Consider the following 21,160-nt stretch of genomic DNA (forward strand, 5'->3'; position numbering starts at 1 on the left):
GAATCAAACCAGGGACCCTTCAGTCCGCAGGCCAACGCTCTATCCCAGGCGTCCTCAAACTACGGCCCTCAGGCCATATGCGGCCCGCCGAGGACATTTATCCGGCCCGCCCGTGTTTTTGCCGTTTTTGTTTTTTACTTCAAAATAAGATATGTGCAGTGTGCATAGGAATTTGTTCATAGTTTTTTTTTTAAACTATAGTCCGGCCCTCCAACGGTCTGAGGGACAGTGAACTGGCCCCCTGTTTAAAAAGTTTGAGGACCCCTGCTCTATCCACTGAGCCAAACCAGTTAGGACCTAATTTAAATTTAATAGCTCATTTCTAAACCATGCCTCTATGGAGCTTTTAGATCAGGTTCAGGTCAGAGGTCTGGAATCTGTCATTTTCTCACATCTTTGGGAGGTGCAATAATACTATGGACCAGATCTATGCCCTCAGTGTAAGACCGCAAGTAAGTCTATGTCATGAGTACAAGCAAAGGGGTAAAATGTATGTGCCTAGTGAGAAGAAGGTAGGCAAAAAGAAAATTAATTTCAGCTGATTATCACTGAAATAATAGCTACCTCCTTTTACCACAGCAAGATGGTCAGCTTTGGGAGGAACATTTCAGTGTTTAAATCCCCCTTTAAAGTAGAAGGGGGTCAAAAAATGTCTAGCCACAGTTAAATATAATCTGGTAGATTTGAAGACTCAAATTTTAGAAACATATTAGAAATGCATTATTTCTAATGACAAGGTTCCTGGAAAGGTTTTAGTTCATGGAACCCTGCTAGCGGTTCTCAACCTGTGGGTCGCATAAGACCATCGGAAAAACACAGATATTTACATTATGATTCATAACAGTAGCAAAATTACAGTTATGTAGCAACGAAAATAATTTTATGGTTGGGGGTCACCACAACATGAGGAACTGTATTAAAGGGTCTCGGCATTAGAAAGGTTGAGAACCACTGCCTTAGAGCATCCTTTCTCAAACCCGGGGAGAGGTGTCTCAATACTCTCCTTGAGCTCTCCCGTGGTCCTCTCCTCCAGCTCCTTGATTAATGTTTTTGAAAAGCAGAAGGCTAAATTCAGACTAATCACACTGACACACTGCCCTATGCATAGAAAGTGGTGGGTGGCTTTCAAGGAAGACTAATTTAATCCTAATAGAGCAATATTTAGTATGAAGACACTGTTTATTTTCAGAATTCTGCCAAATAAAATAAAAACTACCAATAAAATAATCAGTATTAAAGAAATGCCATGCAATCTTCTGGCTGTAGACTATTTCTGAGAAATAGGCACTTAAATGTCTGTGATCCAAGTGCTTTGCCAAATGCAGAGATACAGAGATGAAAGAGAATGCCTGTCCTTGAGAGGGTCCCAGTCTAGGGGTAGCATTACGGAATTCATTAGTGTGCCCATTAACCTAGATCAACATATTTTGGTAGTCCTACTGGTGGAAATTATAGACCAGCCTTTGGGCATTTTAAAGAGCAAAGTATGCTATACCTTTTTTAAAATTTATTTTAAGTAAGAAGTTAATGTTTTCCAAGATTATAGTCTTGTCACTATAACTTTTCAAGCATGCAAAGTAATGGTATGTTTTTCCTCTTTACTTTCCCCTGGATGAAGGCACTTTCACTGCTTATCATTGATTAACAGATACTGATTTGTTGCCATAAGTAAACTTGATTTCTTTGTGCTCTATAAAGATTTTCTGTATTTTTTTCTTGATGTTATTTTTTTCATTGACTTAATAAATTTAATGTAATTGTTTATGCATTTTAAGTTAAACTGCCTAAAATATGATTTGAGACATATACATTTGTTTGTATTATGAACTTTAAGCAATGTGTTTGAGACTTTAGGTCTTACCACCTGCTGCTGTATTTGTAAAGAAAGACAAATGTTGCTTTAAGAAGTAATTATAATTAGGACTAGACTATGGATGTGATACTTGATATTTTTAAAGATAAACTTTTTTGCTTTTGTGTATTATACCTGAAAACTTTAAAAATAAAAAATAAAGTCTGTTATGGTTTAATATTTTTATTTTATGTATGCCATGTAATAGTAAAGCATAAATAACGCAAATTAAACATTACTATATATGACATATGCCAAATTATATTGAAAGTTAACTAAATAAAAAGTAAGCTACTAATGGGCTTTGCCTCACTTATTCCTACTTGAATCTTACAAAGGAATTAAGAAAATCAAGCCTAAGAGTTCAGACATACATTTAGTTGAAAGAAGAAAAAAATATAAATGTGGTTGCCCTCTTTTTTTCTTTAACATATTTTATTGATTTTTTACAGAGAGGAAGGGAGAGGGATAGAGAGTTAGAAAATCGATGAGAGAGAAACATCAATCAGCTGCCTCCTGCACACTCCCTACTGGGTATGTGCCCGCAACCAAGGTACATGCCCCTAATTGGAATTGAACCTGGGACCCTTGAGTCCACAGGCTGACACTCCATCCACTGAGCCAAACTGGTTAGGGCTATGGTTGCCCTCTTTTAAAGAAACTCCAAGATCTTGGAATGATGATAATATGTATCATGAGCCTGGGTACCCTGAGATACCCAGGATCAAGCCAAACAGCTCTATGTGATTTAGTTCACTGATATACTGTGTTTATGTCGCCAGAATTGACAAGCAAGATAAACTATTCTTCGGCTTTAAATTTTGGAGTTATCTCTCAGGGGTTGACATACTACAACCTTCACAGAGATGCCATCACTGTGGTGATGAAACACCCACCTCCCTGACATCTGCCACCTAGTCTCACAAGTCATCCCTCAGGATCTACTTTCACATCTGGATGGACTACAGTTACTGAAGACCATACATCCTCTTCCAAAAAACTAGGTTTCTAAAACATGGCCAAGAATTGTCCTTATCCTTTGCCTGGCTGGCATGGCTCAGTGGTTGATCGTCAACCTATGAACCAGGTCACAGTTCAATTCCCAGTCAGGGCACATGTCCAGGTTTTGGGCTCCATCCCTAGTGGGGGGCATGCAGGAGGCAGCCAATCAATGATTCTCTCATCATCATTGATGTTTCTCTTTCCCTTCCTCTCTGAAATCAATAAAAAATATTTTTTTAAAAAAGAATTGTCCTTATCTTTAATGGCATTTTAAAAATCTCTATTCAAGTGCAAATTTTAAATTTAAAAAGCCAGTGCACATTTTCTGAAAAAGTCAGATTCTTTAAAAACACAGAGTACATTCTCTTTTGAACTTTATTATTATGATTAAAAGTCATAATGACTGAGGTTTCTAATAATCACCAATTAAACAGTAAAAACAATCAAGACACAAGTCAAGTTGAAACGCTCACTTTATTGTTGACTGATTGAAATTTATCATGCTAAAGGTGCTGAAACACTGAGGTGCTAGTCAGGAACCTTTTTAGTGTGTGCCAGACCCTACTGGCTAATTCACACAAAGATTTTATTTTATCTTTCTCCATTTTACCGAAGTCTGTGATGATAGCTTTAGTTGATAGGCAGCAGGCATGTGAGGACAGTGGGAGATCTAGCTTCTTGGTCTGTTGTTTCATATACAGAAAAAAGTTTGGAAAGCTGATAAAAATATTTCATTTTATTAAGCCTTAAAACCACTGGAACCAAATCCATGCCACGGTTCCTACTTTCCTCAAAAGATATTATTTCCTTCAACATATACAAAGCTAAGAAAGGCATATTTAAGGGAAGAAATACCACCACAGTATATTGGCTTTTCAACATGACAGAGAAAAAGCAAAGTTCCTTCATTTAGAAATTGGGTCTCCTCTTCACATACTCTGCCAAAAGACAGAGTCTGGCCAAAAGATGTAGGAGTCTTGATAATCTGTTCATCTTTTAAACCTTGCTAATAAAGTTGAATAAATGCCCATTACATAGATATCAACTTGTAGAATCAGATGGACCAAATAGATTACTTTTCAGAACCTACTTTCATATCAAACTGAGTCACCATACAGAGATCATCCTCTAATAAAAACACAAACAAAAACCTACTATTTCTGTAACACTTCTAGGGTTTGACATCATTGGGAAGGCACAATGCAATTTAATGAATTGTTATACCCACAATGTTAACACAGTACTCTTACCATATCACCAGGTGCGTTTTCTTTTTAATTACTTTCATATTCCTAGGCTTTCCTTTTGTTTCTGCAGTGCTTATTAGGAAAACTAAAGCAGAATTCAATAAGAAAGTTCTAGTCAATTTCAAAGACGTTAAATCAGAAAGTTTCCTGCTGTCCTTGGATGAACAATTGAGGGATCAACCACAGAAAGTGGATAACCAAGATACCTCTCTTAAAAACCAGTCCCACAATCCTACTCGAATCTAGAATCCTACAGAGGGGACAAGATAAAAATGTTATAGTATATTCCACTATCCAAAGTTCTCTCAGAAGCTTAAAACAAACATAAACTATTAAAAATATCAGTGGTAAAGCTTCTGTTAACTGACTACTAATCAGTTTCTCCCAAAATTTGCACACAATATCTTATATAAATGATAATTTATACTTACTGGATGTAAAAAAAATCTAAAATAAGAAAGCACTGTGTTAAATCTCTTAATGTTTTTGTGCGCACATTGCACATTTCCCCCTCAAAGTAAAAATATTACACATGCATCCTTTATCCTTCTATCTTGAAATATTAATAAAAATATAAAGCTTTAAAACGTTAAAAATCTACCAGCATTTATATATATATTAAACCAGTTGAATACTTTTCTTTAGGAGACATTTAAATAAGTGATATATTAACAAAACCTTATAATTTATAATAATGTACCATTTAAAAGTAAAGAAATATATGAAAATAGAAGAATGCTCCCTTAAATATAAAATAAGTAGGAGCTGTTAAGTGTGATAGATGATCCAAGTCCGGATGCCTTGCTCTTGAAACAGAATGCTGGGTTAGAAAGTTAAGAGCATTTCCTAGTTAATCACAGAAAATTATCTCTTTCCCAGAGTTTCTTCCCGGGAATTCCTGAACCATTTAGATCTGTGGTCTTGGTGACCTTACATGCCTTTGTGTCTCACACAAACGTCTCTAAAAGAATCACACTGTGACTTGAAACAGATAGACTTAAGTCCTCACTGGAGTTGTGCTGACCATAATTTGAGAGGAGCAAGATAACAAACCAGCACACATACACACATTATCCTCCAGTACCATAGATGCAGCAGTTTTTAGATGCTTCTTGATTGTAACAGAAGGCCAGGACTTTTCATTTGAAAGGGATCTGAGCAGCAAAAAAACAAACAAAAAAATGGCTGCTAGATGTTTAGTAGTTTGTCAAGGTAAATAATCTGAACTGAACAGCTGTAATAAATACCAAATTTCCAATTAACAAAATTCTCAATTAACAAAACAAAAATATATTTTTCCTTAACAGAACTGAAAAAATCCCAACAGTGTGTCATGTGCAAGGCTAGTCTGCTTCCAGCTACAGCTAGTGCACAATGTCACGTGTCATCCGTGCCTCACTCTTTTAATTCTTCCTCCTTTGGAAAGTGTTCTTGCTTGCAGGCCACATCCACCAGCAGATGAAGATCTAGAAAGAAAGGTTTGTTTACTTACTCTTAGCCTCTCAGACTGTAGGGTTCAATAGACAAGTCTTCAGACAAGAAGAACAAGTTGCTTATGTGTCTTAAATCATTATCTTATCAGATTCTCCAGTTAAGGGCACCCCTGTACCTCTAAAGCACACAGATGCAGCCCATTTGTTAACCCAACAAGACAAAACAAAGTTTAAAGTTTCTATCCCTTTAGTGATGTGGCCAAGCCTTTTTTCATTTAAAATGCCTTTAATTCTAGGTGAAAAGTTAAGAAAAAGTATCAAAGGGATCAATTGAAAAATAGACATGAAAGTTCATTTCTTTGATGCTATAAGAATAGGTGGGTGGGTTGTGGGAATATGAAAAAGTAATACCTTCAGAAATACAATATTAAAATAGGTAATCACTACTTTTCCAAAGTTGCATGCCCCATAAATTTTTCACTTATTGACTAACATAGCTGATCCCTTATAAAAACATCTATCTGAATTGTCTATAAAAAAAAATAGCATACCCTTCACAGAGGTCAGGAGCCAAAGAGTAGTTGGTTCATTAAGAATGGAAAGAAGTGCCCTAGCCGGTTTGGCTCAGTGGATAGAGCACTGGCCTGCAGACTAAAGGGTCCCGGGTTTGATTCTGGTCAAGGGCACATGCCTGATTTGTGGGCTCAGTCCCCAGTGGGGGACATGCAGGAGGCAGCCGATCAATGATTCTCTCTCATTATTGATGTTCTGATCTCTCTCTCTCCCTTCTCCCTTCCTCTTTGAAATAAATTTAAAAATAATAATCATATATAATAAAGAGCTAATATGCTAATTATACCAGACTGCAGAACAACCTTCTGAAACGAGCAGTGGGCGGGGCCCACACAAACAGATTTTTGTGCATTGGGCCTCTAGTTATAAATAAATAGATAAATAAATAAATAAGAATTGAAAAAAGTAAACTTTCAGATCAGGTATGAGGTTGTGTAACACAAAAAGCTAAGACCATGTATAGAAGTAGACTAAATGGCTTTTCTGAGTAACACAGACAGAAATAAAAGGATGCTAATGAGGCTTCTAGATTCAAACTTCTAAAATCCTAACATGGCTAGGGAGCCTTTTTAGGTTGGTTTTGAAGCTTACAATTTTGCCCTAGTGGCATTTTAGAGTTAAACTAAACTATGCAGCATGAATCCTTTATTTCATTCTGGACAAACAGACTTCTGTCACTATGTTTGTAGAACACAGCCTCTGTGGGATTAATCCACAGCCTGAGTGAGAGAGCAGATTCAATAAAATAATTCTACTACCACCCCCAGAAAGCATCTGAAATAGTACATAATTTTTGCCATGTTTTATAAAAAACCAATCACTGGGGGCAGTTACTCGCTCAACTGGTGAAGTCCACTACAATCGATCCATAAAGAGCAAGCAATTTATCCAGATGAGTATCTTTCAGAGGGAGAATAGACCATTGGTTTAATGGTAAATTGGCTTCTTGCACATCCATGATCATGGCAGCATGATTCACAATAGACAAAAGGTGGAAGCAATCCAACTGTCAACAAATAAATGGGTAAACAATAATATTCCATTGCATGTATTGCACGTAGTACATACATGCAATGGCATATTATTCAGATTCAACTAGAAAAGGAATTCTAACACATGAATGAACCTTGATGACATTACACTAATTGAAATAAGTCAGTCACAGAACATCAAATACTATGTGATTACACTTATATGAAGTACCAGGAGTAGTCAAATTTATAGAGACAAGAAAGTAGAATGATGGTTGCCAGGAGCTACAGAGAAGGGAGTTAGTGTGCAATGGATCCGGAGTTTCCGTTTAAAAAGATGAAAAAAAGATCTGGAGATGCTAATGGTAGTACAACGTGAATGTACTTAACACAACTGAAATGTACACTTAAAAATGGTTAAAATGGTAAACTGTATATTATGTATATCTTACCACAAAATGGCTTCTTTACAGTCTAAATAATGGTGATAATAATGATAATGGTACTAATATATATATATATATATATATATATCACATCTTTGTTTCAAGTAACTAAAATTCACTATTATAAGGTCATCTAATTAATACGGAGGAGTAAATAGATACTCAGGGAAGGAACCTCTAAGCTATATGGCTAACAAGTAAAATCAGCGGTTTCTAAATTTTGCTGCACATTGCAATCCTTAAAAACAATACTGATGAACAACCAAGATGGCAGCATAGGTAAACACCTGTACTTGCTGCCTCTCCACATCCAAACTCCAACTAAAAGACAAAACAAGTATTATCCAGAACCACGGGAAAGCTGGTTGAGTGGAAGTTCTACAACTAGAAGGAAAGAAAAAAAGCGCATTGAGACTGGTAGGAGGTGCAGAGGTGTGGAAGTGTGGACGTACAGAGACGAGGCATAAAACGGGCTGGCAACTGGGTGCGCTGTTGTTTTTTTCAATTGGGAGGAAGATACAAGCTCCCAACTGCTCTGAACTCCAGTTCCAGGCGGGACTCTGGGGACTCAGACTCATACGGGGAGAAATTGGACTGTCTGCCATCAGGCCAGAACACGAGGGTGGCTTTCTCTCAGAGGTGCTCGCAGCAATCATTGTTCCTGCACGGGGCCATGGGATACATAGACCCAGACATCTCTCTGGGGCAGGGCTGACTGGCAGCCATTGCTGTTTGTTCTGCCCTGGTGATTCCCTGAGACCCCGCCCCACTCAATTTACAACCCCACCCAAGCTGTGCGCAGCAGCTTTTGCATATGAATGGCCTGTCCTTTTGCAACCTAAAACCTAACAAACTGCAGCTGGGTCAAAGAGCTCCAAAGCGTCCAAAAGAAGGCCTGACGCTTTGCAGCAGCAGCCTGCATTGCTTCACAGCTGGGCCTCATCTGGGCACTTCCAAACCCCAAACAAAGAGGAGGAATCTGCAGATCTCTCTGTAGCTCCTGCTGGGTGGCCTCAGGTAGTGGCTAACTTTGCACCTCCTTGGAGATCTAAGAGCCAGTATACCCAGTGGTCAGTGTGAGACCATACCAGATTATAACTCTTCACATCCATAAGCGACACACTCAAGGGACAGACTCAGTGAGCACCAAAGCCCCACTGAAGCAATTCCTGCTCCATAATGGTGTCTCCAGCACAGAAGTTCTCCCATTGTAGACACAGCTGGTCCTCACAGCCAATTGGCCTGGAGGTAAATTCCTCCCAGTGATACCAACAGCAATCAAGGCTTAACTACAATAAGACTGTGCACACAGCCCACAAAGGGGTGCACCAAGAGTGTCTAGCTCAAGTAATTGAGGAAGCTGAGCCACTGGGCCCTAGAGGACACCTAGCATACAAGACCACTCTATCAACACAGGGAAGCAGCCAAAATGTGGAGACAAAGAAACATGTCACAAATGAAAGAAATGGAGAAAAACAAATTACTGGATATAGAGTTCAAAACCACAGTTATAAGGTTACTCAAGAATCTTCTAGCCCTAGCCGGTTTGGCTCAGTGGATAGAGCGTCAGCCTTCGGACTGAAGGGTCCCAGGTTCGATTCCAGTCAGGGGCATGTACCTTGGTTGTGGGCACATCCCCAGTAGGGGGTGTGCAGGAGGCGGCTGATCGATGTGTCTCTCTCATCGATGTTTCTAACTCTCTATCCTTCTCCCTTCCTCTCTGTAAAAAATCAATAAAATATATTAAAAAAAAAAAAAAAGAATCTTCTAGAGACCTCCGAGGAATTTAGTGAGACCTTCAAGAATATGAAAAAGGACCAATCAGAGAAACCAAGACAGTGGCATAGGTAAACACCTGAACTTGCCACCTCGCACAACAACTTCAAAACTACAATTAAAAGACAAAACGGACATCATCCAGAACCACAGGAAAGCTGGATGAGTGGAAATTCTACAACTAGAAGGAAAAAGAAAAGCACACTGAGACTCAGAGGAGGAGCGGAAGGCAGAGGTGTGGAGGCATGTGCACAGAGAGGGCTGGCAACTGAGTACACGGCTGGCTTTTTCAAGCCAGAGGGAGACATAAGCTCTTGACTGCTCTGAACTCCAGTTCCAGACAAGACTCTGGGGACCCAGACTCATTCGGGGAGAAACTGGACTGTCTAGAAGCGGGCGGAACTCAAGGGCGGCTTTCTCTCAAAGGTGCTTGCAGTGATTACCGCCGGACACTGAGACCCAGGGGCCTCTTAGGGCAGGGCTGACGGGAAGCCATTGCTGTTTGCTCCACCCTGAGACTCCGCCCCATCCAAGCGATCCATAAGGGACACACTCGGGCAGACTCAGTGAGCACCAAAGCCCCACTGAAGCAAGTCTTGTCTCATAAGGGTGTCTCCAGCACAGAAGTTCTCCCAGCTTAGACACAGCTGATCCCCACAGCCAATTGGCCTGGAGGTAAATTCCTCCCAGTGAAACCAACAACAATCAAGGCATAACTACAACAAGGTTGTGCACACAGTCCACAAAGGGGTACACCAAGAGTGTCCACCTCAGGTAACTGGGGAGGCTGAGCCACTGGGTCCTATAGGACACCTAGCACACAAAGCCACTCTATCAACTCAGGGAAGCAGCGAAAATGCAGAGACAAAGAAACAGATCACAAATGAAAGAAATGGAGGAAAGCAAATGACTGGATATAGAGTTCAAAACCACAGTTATAAGGTTTTTCAAGAATTTTCTAGAAAAGGCCGATAAATTTAGTGAGACCCTCGAGGATATGAAAAAGGACCAACTAGAAATTAAGCATACACTGACTGAAATAAAAAATAATATACAGAGATCCAACAGCAGACTAGAGGATTGCAAGAATCAAGTCAAAGTTTTGAAATACAAAGAAGCAAAAAACAGCCAACCAGAAAAGCAAAAAGAAAAAAAAATCCAAAAATATGAAGATAGTGTAAGGAGCCTCTGGGACAACTTCAAGCGTACCAACATCCGAATTATGGGGGTGCCAGAAGAAGAGAGCAAGATACTGAAAACCTATTTGAAGAAATAATGACAGAAAACTTCCCCCACCTGGTAAAAGAAATAGACTTACAAGTCCAGGAAGCGCACAGAACCCCAAACAAAAGGAATCCAAAGAGGACCACACCAAGACACATCATAATTAAAATGCCAAGGGCAAAAGACAAAGAGAGAATATTAAAAGCAGCAAGAGAAAAACAGTTAATTACCTACAAGTAGCACCCATACGATTGTCAGCTGATTTCTCAACAGAAACTATGCAGGCCAGACGGGAGTGGCAAGAAATATTCAAAGTGATGAATAGCAAGAACCTACAACCAAGATTACTCTACCCAGCAAATCTATCATTTAGAATTGAAGGGCAGATAAAGAGCTTCACAGATAAGAAAAAGCTAAAGGAGTTCATCACCACCAAACCAGAATTATATGAAATGCTGAAAGGTATTCTCTAAGAAGAGGAAGAAGAAGAAAAAGGTAAAGATAAAAATTATGAACAACAAATAAATATCTATCAACAAGTGAATCTAAAAATCAAGTGAATAAAAAACCTGATGAACAGAATAATCTGGTGAATTTAATAGAATCAGGGGCATATAAAGGGAGTGGACTGACAATCCTTGGGGGAAAAGGGGTGTGGGGCCTGCGGTGAAGCGACTGGACAAAAATCATACACCTATGGATGAGGACAGTGGGGGGGGGGATAAGGGCATGGGATGGCGTGGGGTGGGAACCGATGGAGGGGAGCTATGGGGGGAAAAAAGAAGAACAATTGTAATAATCTGAACAATAAAGATTTATTATAAAAAAAACTAAAGCAAAGCAAAAAAACACAAATACTGATGTTCATGGCCCCTACCCCATACATTCTGATTTAGTTGGTATAAAGAGCAATCTAGGTATCAGGATTTTTTTTTTAAATCCTCACCCAAGGATATGCTTTCATTGATTTTGAGAGAGTAAGGGAGAGAGAGAGAGAGAAAAACATCAATGTGAGAGATAAACATTGGTCAGTTGCCTCACGTATGCACAGTGCAAGGGGGTATGGGACTCAAACCCATGACCCTTCAGTGGACAGGATGGTGCTCCAACCAGCCAGAGTGGCATATTTTGAAAGCTGACCAAAAGATGTAGAAGGAGCAACACCTACTTATGATCATTCTCTACACCTCAGCTCCACATCAGATAAAAAGGACAGGCCATATCCTAATGGAAAATACTAACATAAGATTTTGGAATATGAATAGACTCCATTGTAACCCAACTTTGAAAGCAGAGTAGTAATTCTTGATAATGAGAAAAGTAAATACTATTAAAGCAACTATGCAGTGGCAGGCTGAAGGACAAAAGCAACAAACTCTATTATTTTTTTCAGTGAACAAATGTCATTTATTTAACTACTTATTAAGACTTTATCATATTGATAGGTTCAAATTATGGACAAGAGCATATCACAGATAGGCATGTTTAAAATAACAGTAGCTATAAGGCTCTATAACAGCCTTGAAGTGAGTTATGTAAATTAGTGTGAGCAACAAACCCTCTTAACCTTAATGATTGGCCTTAAAGTAGCATTCGGCACACAGCTTCTAATAACAACCATCTAAACATAATAATTTTATTAAAGTGAGTTTCCTTAATTAGCAAAGCTACCAATCAAAGAGCTTGAACCTATAGACCAATAAAAATACAAAAAGACATAAACCAGCTTGGTTGCTAGTAGAGGTTTATATGATTTCATTCAGAAGAAAACCTTGCATACTCATCAGAGAAGGTAAGTATTTGGGAATCACAGCACCTGCATTGGTTTGAGAGCTGAAAGGACTTGAGGGACAAGGGCATTTTATTTATTTGGGAATGTTAATTCTTACTACAAGCACTTTCCAGGGTCTTGGGGCTATTACTTTAATGAAATTTCACCCATAATTCAACAGGCACAAAATTCCTTTCTTCAGGAATGAACTGAACCTTACTCTTAAACATTCAGTTTCCCTTAACTATAAACATCCCATCAGAATTATAGGACAGTGTAGCTTCCACAATAAGATTATTATTTGGGTACATTCAGTTTAGGATAATATCATTATAGAAATTGGAGGTACATGATTGAGTCTAATTTGCTTTAACTTTTGGTATTTTTAATCCTTAAGTTATTTCCTTAAGTCAAAATGTGCTCAAAAGCAGGGCAATGCCTGATTAACAACCTCCTTCTAACAAAATGCATATCTATTGAAATCAACACAATGTGAATACAAATCTAATTGAAGTCACTTATTCAAAAAAGATTCAAAGAAATCTTGAAGTATAAGGAGATGCCCCTACCTAAACAGAGCAGATTTTCAAAATAGTTCAGTTATAGAAGGACTCTGATAAGTTCTGGAATACAGAATGCTCCTGTTCAATGGGATACTGAACAACATAATGACATTTCCACATTTAATGGGAGAAGGAGTAACAGAATCTGGAGCCAAAGAAGTCTTTAGAGGTGATTTCGTGAAAATATAATGTATTATGAGAGCTGGAACCTTATTTATTTATTTATTTATTTATTTATTTATTTATTTATTATATTACTAGAGGCCCAGTGCATGATTAAATCATGCACGTGTAGGGTCCCTTAGGCCTAACCTGCCATCCAGGCCATATCCACTGCCCCGCAAAGCCTAGCACGCACCACGGACACTGCTGGCAGCCTGCTCCCCGCTTTTGATGGCAGGGGGTCCACTGGTGCCGGAGCGGACACACAGCTCCCCACTTTCGATCGTGGGGGAGCTGGGTGTCCACTGGTGCAGCAGGCCTTTCAAAAGCCTCTGATAGAGGCTTTTGGCCTGGTGCCGGAGTAGACAGACACCCAGCTCCCCCACTTTCGCTTTCGATCGCGGGGGAGCTGGGTGTCTGTCCGCTGGTGCCAGAGCAGACACCCAGCTCCCCGCTTTTGATGGTCGGCGGTGGGATGTGGGCTTGCTGTCCCAGAGGCCCCTTCTGTGCCCCAGCACAGCCATGGCGTAGAAGCTGAGCTCGCGCCGCCGCTGGCGATGCAAGCTCAGCGTCCCACCGGCCCAATCGGCCACCCCAGCCACCACGAGTCCCGCCCCCCTGCGCCTCCTGGCCAATCGTGGGCACAGCGAAGGTACAGTCAATTTGCATATTACTCTATTATTAGGTAGGATTTTAGAGAGCAAGGAAGGGAGAGAGAAACATTGATTTGTTATTCCACTTCTTTATGCATTCATTGGTTGAACCTGCAACCTTGGCATATGGGGACTACATTCTAATCAACTTGAGTTTCCAAGCCAGGTTGAGAACTGGAATCTTATTGAAGCTCCACTAGTATCATTACTTTATGATAGTGACAGTTGAAATTTAAGTGATACTTGAGGAATTTTATATTTGGTTCCTACCATTTAATCATTTATCCTTGGAGTTCAGTATCTATCAAAATAAAAAACATTTGTGGAGTTTTTTTGTTGTTTTGATTTTTTTGGTTATTCCTCACCTGAGGATGTTTTCTCCATTGTTTTTGTTTGTTTGTTTGTTTGTTTGTTTAGAGACAGAGAGAAACATGGATGTGAGAGAGACACATCGATTGGTTGCCTCTCACACACACCCGACCAGGGCTGGGGATCGAGCCTACAACTGAGGTATGAGCCCTTGACCAGAATCAAACCTGGGATCCTTCAGTCAGCCTGACGCTCTATCCACTAAGCCAAACCAGCTAGGGCAGTGGTTGGCAAACTCATTAGTCAACAGAGCCAAATATCAACAGTACAATGATTGAAATTTCTTTTGAGAGCCAAATTTTTTAAACTTAAACTACTTTTTAAAAATATATATTTTTTATTGATTTTTTTTTACAGAGAGGAAGGGAGAGGGATAGAGAGCTAGAAACATCGATGAGAGAGAAACATCGACCAGCTGTCTCCTGCACACCCCCCACTGGGAATGTGCCCGCAACCAATGTACATGCCCTTGACTGGAATCGAACCTGGGACCTTTCAGTCCGCAGACCGAGGCTCTATCCACTGAGCCAAACCGGTTTCGGCTTAAACTACTTTTAATGCCACTTCTTCAAAATAGACTCACTCAGTGGTATTTTTTGGAAGAGCCGCACTCAAGGGGCCAAAGAGCCGCATGTGGCTCGCGAGCTGCAGTTTGCCAACCACTAAGCTAGGGCAATAAAAAACATTTGGGCATCTACAAGAACTAAACTGAATACTAGTCCATTGTGAACCCTCTCCACAAGCACCTTCTAACTCTCTTAAGGGCTTCTCTGATCATCAATGATCAGGGCTCTGGAAAGATCAGAAGCTAAGCACAAAGGCTTTCTAATACAGGGTGCAATAAACTAAATGCCCAATTTATATGTTGAAAAAAAAACCCAATATGATGGTGTTAGAAGATGGTTCCTTTGGGAAGTAATTAGGGCATGAGGGTGGAGCTCTTTATAAATGAGATTAGTGCCCTTATAAAAGAAATCCCAGAGCTCCCTTGTCCCTTCTGCCATGAAAGGACACAGTAAGAGGGTGGCCATCTATGAACCAGCAACAGGACCCTCACCAGACAATGAATCTGTCTGTACCTTAATCTTAGGCTTCCCAGCCTCCAGAACTGTGAGAAATAGATTTCTGTTGTTTATAAGCCACCTACTCTATGGTATTTTTGTTATAGCAGCCTGAACAGAACAAGACACAGACAGGCAAACTTTTTCTGCAATGAGCTAGATAGTAAATATTTTCTGCTTTGTGGGCCATATGGCTGGCCTCTATTGCAACTGCTCAACTCTGCTATTGTGGTGTAAAAACAGCCATAGATAATATGCAAACGAATGCCTGTGGCTGTGTGTTCCAATTAAACTTTATTTATGAACACTGAAATTTGAATTTCATATCATGTGCGTGTGTCGTGAAATAGTCTTCTTTTGATTTCCCCCAACCATTTAAAAGGTAAAAACCATGCTTATCATGCAGGCCACATAAAAACAGGCAGATGGTAGACTTGGTCTATGGGGCATAGTTTACCAACTGCTATACTCAAGAGAAATTTAACCAAAACAGGAGAAGATTTCATCAAATAGAATATTGGTATAATAGTTGTCAAAAAATTATCTTTTCTCCAAATGGTCAACAGCACATGAGAAAATGCTCAGTATCGTTAGCCATTAGGAAATGCAATCAAAACCACAATGAGAAATCACTTCATACCCACCAGGATGGCTACAATAATAATAAAAAGTGGACAATAACAAGTGTTAGAGAGGATGTGGAACAATGGGAAGCCTTGTATATTGTTGTTGGGAATGTAAAATGGGTCAGCTGTTACAAAAAAAAAAACAACAGTTTGGCAGTTCCCTGACCCTAATAAAATGAAAGTGTAATTAAATGTCATAATATTGCCAATATTTCACAACTTTTCAGCCTTAAAACAATCATTAATTCTGGGCTCCTACAAACTACAAGAGAAACAATCCCACTGATAGAGCCATACTTTCTACTATCTTTATAATATGCTCAGGATAATGTTCATCTAATTTTTTCCTGCCATAATTTAAGCACTTCCCTCTTATCCTATAGCCTGTTAATAAGAAAACAAGTACAACTAAAATTACAAAGTCTATGGAATCAGAAGCAATTATGAAATCCCCCTTCATCCTTGCCTCCTCCAAGTTAAAAAATCCAAATTCCTTGCTTTTACTTAATATGTTCTATCTTTTTGAAAGCTCAAATTCTTACATGAAATATTCGAAAAAAGCTTTTATATACTTTACAAGGATAATTAAGAAAAATAGTTAAAATTACAGCTATGTAAAATAGCAATGTGATAAGTAAAATACAATTAATAAATAACGACCCAGAAAAAAGTGTTGTCCATATATTAATTCTACCCCATGGTTCTACTTCTAACATTCTATAGCACAATAATCCTTACCAGGGGACTTTCCTTGCTGTGAGCTGCTTCTTCGCTCCCTGTATCTGACTGGAGTGGATAAATCTGTGTCTTTACTAGGCTTGCTAGCAGGCCCCATCTCTGAAATAAGGAATCCCATCTGTTCTGAAGGCAAGATATTCTCAGGTGGATTGGTCTGGCATTTTATACTGGCATCCACCTAAAATATTAAACCCACTCATTATTCTGAATTTCTATCAAATTATCAGAGGAGTTCTATTATAGAAACATGACCCGACAAATGTGCTTGTAAACAGCCTTATGAATATTACCTTTGATTTTGTTGATTTAATCTGAATATTCAGTAGTAAAATGTATATTTCCCCATATACAAAATGCTGAAATGTATGTGGAACCAAAACATTTACTTATACTCAGAGGAAATTTTAACACAAAACTTATTCAATTTTTTTTGGTAAAATTCACACACACAAAAATTTACAATTGGTTAAGGTTATATTTTTCCAGTCTAGCATGCCTTTCATCAGATTGCCCCTCTGGTTGGTTATACTGCAGTGGCCATAGGCATAATCCTGTTGGATATCAGTGAGGACACTTTATTCTACTAATTCTGTATTCTTTGTCTTCGACAGGCTCTCAGTCCCTATAAAATCTAGATCTGCCCTGCTTATGAGGTATGAGTTTCTTTCTTGGAGTTCCTAAGTTTTCATTGGAGTTCCTAAGTTTTCATTTCATTCAAATCCCTTTGTCAAGGTGACCGAATTTTGAAATATTTTATTTCTTTTTTTTAATACTCTATTTGTTTATGAATTTATTTTAAAATAAAATTACATAATGCAATAAAGCTTATTAAGTTAATTCTAAAAATGAATTTTATTTTATATGTACTTTAATTTAGAATTGAAGTTTACTCATTTTCTGGTCAAAAACTAGCAGCAATAAAGAATTAGCTTCTACCTTGAGAATATGTCTCTCAAACTAGAGTCAGAATTCTGCCTTAGGAATGCCGATATTAGAAGGAAGTTCAGAGTACTCACAAGTCGATTAGAATTCAGTAATGCTATAAGAAGGTATAAAAAGACTTCCAACCATCTCCTTATTTCCATGCTATATATGGCTAGGAAGTCCTAATATTATCTGTCAGATAAACCATCCCTTTTGAGTAGTGAAATTTAATCAGCCAAGCATACCTAGTCCATCCAAATTAAGATAGGAAGCAAAACTCAAGGAATGCTTTTAACATGTAAGTAAGTCTTATACACAGTGCTCAGGCAGACTGGCCCTCCAGAGGTTGACTTCAGACCACAACGTAGTGAGAAGAGGCCTCAGAGTTAAGGTTACTTCTTTCTGAATCTTTTGTGCAGAACCACTGGGACAGGATCCTTCTAGGAAGCACAACCCAAATAAGACCTGAATAAACTCTCCACTAGAACAGCAAGAAAACTAGGTACTTTAAGCTTTATTAGCACTTCTTCTTTTCCCCTTACCTGGTGTGGGCTAAACGGTAGCCCTTCCTGCACAAATACTACTGAAGGTGGAGATGGATTATGACTTAGCTGCTCCTTCAGTTTGACATGAGCTTGTTGGATGGCTGCAGATTCCTGCATTGTAGTATTTTCAACAGGCTGAGCTGTGTGGATGGTATACATGTACTCAGGTGACTGTGGTAGAGAGCAGGTAATTGCTTGTTCTGTTCCGACCACAAAAGATGTAATATCTGAACCTACAGGAGTAAGTGGCTCCAGCTGGCTAGCCTGACTTGTGGAAGACGGATTGTTATTGCTTGAATTAGCTAGGATATGTTGGCCTCTGTTAGACTGAGATGTTGGGCACTGATTCTCAACAGGCTCCACCTTTACCATCTCCAATTTAGGGGAGGAATGCAATTCATCTAAGATCCGAAAAACAGCCTCTAGGTTTACTTCTGTCTTTTTATTTTCATCAGTAGTACCACAAGGCCAATTAGAAGGCAGAAACTCAACTGGGTAGGAGGATGGCATTGGAGGATTCTGGGAAAAGAGAAAATAGGACTGTTTGGATAGAAAATCAAATATGAGGTTAAGGAGGAAAGAAACAGCATATAGACTGATGAATACTAAACATAAATAGATTAAACTTAAAACTTACTAAAAAAACTTGAACACTAATTAACTTTTCAGCAGTGATAGCTTCAATTCTATTTTCAACATTTACTTAGCAACTATTATATGTCAACCACTATACTAAGTTTAATACTAGAATGGATCTATCATTCTCAGGGTTAAAGTATACAAAATCAAAAGGCTATAGTACCCCAAAACCTAATTTGCTGATAAAATGTCTATATATTGAGTTCTTCCATAAAGGCTGGCAGACAAAAACATCACTTGTATCTATTATATCCTTGTATCTATCGTATACTACTATAGGAATGTAGTAAGAAAATTTCAAACATAAGATGCTCACAAGTCCACCAAGGCTTCTATAGATTCAGGGGGAGGTACTGTTCCAAATGATCTGAGAAAAAAATGGATGGAATATCGACTGGCCTTTGGTTTCTGAGATTATTTTTAATAATAAAATAATAGATTTCAAAATAGCTGTCACTTCTAGATTGATCTTTAAGATGTATTCTCTTATACATTGTATTTTGCACAGAGTATGCATTCAATTACATGTTGGTTACAAATGATCTCAAGCTATGATATAAAATACTGAAAAGTAATTATTAAATAAAATGTAATGAATTGATATTGCCAAATGTAGAGCTTTGCACAGAATAGGCATTCAATAAAAGTTTGTTGATTATCTCAGATTATAAACCTGAAATACAGAAGAGTTATGATTAAATAAAACATGTAGTATGTCAATGTTGCCAAACACACTATAAAGACTGTGTCAATAATTTAAAGAACACCAATGCCAAATAATGTAAATTTAATTGTTTAATTTTATGTCTACTTATCTTTATTTTCCTATAATAAACGTGCATTGTCCTGTAGTAAGAAAAAGTCTTTAAAGGTGTTTTAAATTATTTAAGACAAACATAATCAAGATATGAACACTGTTAGAATATCTCCAGTATAATTCAGGGAGAGGGTGTCTGGATTCACAAATAAGAGCATTCAATTTATGTGACAGATATGTCCTTCTAGTAAAGATAAATAGACTGGACTATCATGACTGATGATATCTTCCATTAAAAATGTTCAACTAAAGAGAGAAACCAAGATGGCGGCATAGGTAAACACCTAAACTGCTGCCTCGCACAACAATTTTAAAACTACAACTAAAAGACAAACAGACATCATCCAGAACCACAGGAAAGCTGGCTGAGTGGAAATTCTACAACTAGAAGGAAAGAAAAGCACACTGAGACTCAGGGGAGCTGCAGAAGGCTCCGGAGGTCCGGAGGTGCACACATGCAGAGAGGATTGACTGCTAAGTGCGCGGCTGGCTTTCTCAAATGGGAGGGAGACGGAAGCTCCCAACTGCGCTGAACTCCAGTTCCGGGCGAGACTCTGGGGACCCAGACTCATTTGGGGAGAAACTGGACTGTCTGGCAGTGGGCGAAACTTGAGGGCAGCTTTCTCTCGGAGGTGCTTGCAGCGATTACCGACGGACACTGAGACCCAGGGGCCTCATAGGGCAGGGCTGACAGGAAGCCAAGGCTGTCTGTTCCGCCCTGAGACTCCACCCCATCCAAGCTGAGCACAGAGGCTTTTGCAATTTTGCAAGTCTTGTCTCATAAGGGTGTCTCCAGCACAGAAGATCTCCCAGTGTAGACACAACTGATCCTCACAGACAACTGGCCTGGAGGTCAGTTTCTCCCAGTGATACCAACAACAATCAAGACTTAACTAAAACAAGGCCGTGTACACAGTCCACAAAGGGGTGCACCAAGAGTGTCCACCTCAGGTAACTGGGGAGGCTGAGCCACTGGATCCTATAGGACACCTAGCACACAAAGCCACTCTAACAACTCAGGGAAGCAGCGGAAATGCAGAGACAAAGAAACAGATCACAAATGAAAGAAATGGAGGAAAGCAAACAACTGGATATAGAGTTCAAAACCACAGTTATAAGGTTTCTCAAGAATTTCCTAGAAAAGGCCAATAAATTTAGCGAGACCCTCGAGGATATGAAAAGGGACCAACTAGAAATTATACACTGACTGAAATAAAAAAATATTATACAGAGACCTAACAGCAGACTAGAGGACCGCAAGAATCAAGTCAAAGATTTGAAATAAAAAGAAGCAAAAAACACTCAACCGGAAAGTGAAAAGAAAAAAGAATCCAAAAATATGAAGATAGTGTAAGGAGCCTCTGGGACAACTTCAAGCGTACCAACATCCGAATTATGGGGGTGCCAGAAGAAGAGAGCAAGATACTGAAAACCTATTTGAAGAAATAATGACAGAAAACTTCCCCCACCTGGTAAAAGAAATAGACTTACAAGTCCAGGAAGCGCACAGAACCCCAAACAAAAGGAATCCAAAGAGGACCACACCAAGACACATCATAATTAAAATGGCAAGAGCAAAAGACAAAGAGAGAATATTAAAAGCAGCAAGAGAAAAACAGTTAATTACCTACAAGGGAGCACCCATACGATTGTCAGCTGATTTCTCAACAGAAACTATGCAGGCCAGACGGGAGTGGCAAGAAATATTCAAAGTGATGAATAGATGTCAGACCTCAGAGGGAAGGTAGGGCAGGGTGGGGACAAGGGA

At 39.1% G+C, this 21,160-nt stretch overlaps 1 protein-coding gene across 1 annotated transcript in view; it reads right to left on the reverse strand.

Annotated features, from left to right (window-relative positions):
• Positions 1–5,110: 5,110 nt before the first annotated feature.
• HSF5 (heat shock transcription factor 5) overlaps positions 5,111–21,160 on the reverse strand; it is a 32,586-nt gene continuing 16,536 nt past the window's right edge. Inside the window, exons 4-6 of the mRNA XM_008147717.3 lie at positions 17,934–18,455; positions 16,468–16,645; positions 5,111–5,567 (exon numbers count right to left, since the gene is read on the reverse strand). Of these exons, the coding sequence (XP_008145939.2) occupies positions 5,497–5,567; positions 16,468–16,645; positions 17,934–18,455 (771 nt within the window). The 3' untranslated portion in view covers positions 5,111–5,496. The remainder of the gene's footprint in view (positions 5,568–16,467; positions 16,646–17,933; positions 18,456–21,160) is intronic.

This window comes from Eptesicus fuscus, chromosome 20 (genome assembly GCF_027574615.1).
Source record: "Eptesicus fuscus isolate TK198812 chromosome 20, DD_ASM_mEF_20220401, whole genome shotgun sequence".
NCBI lineage: Eukaryota > Metazoa > Chordata > Mammalia > Chiroptera > Vespertilionidae > Eptesicus > Eptesicus fuscus.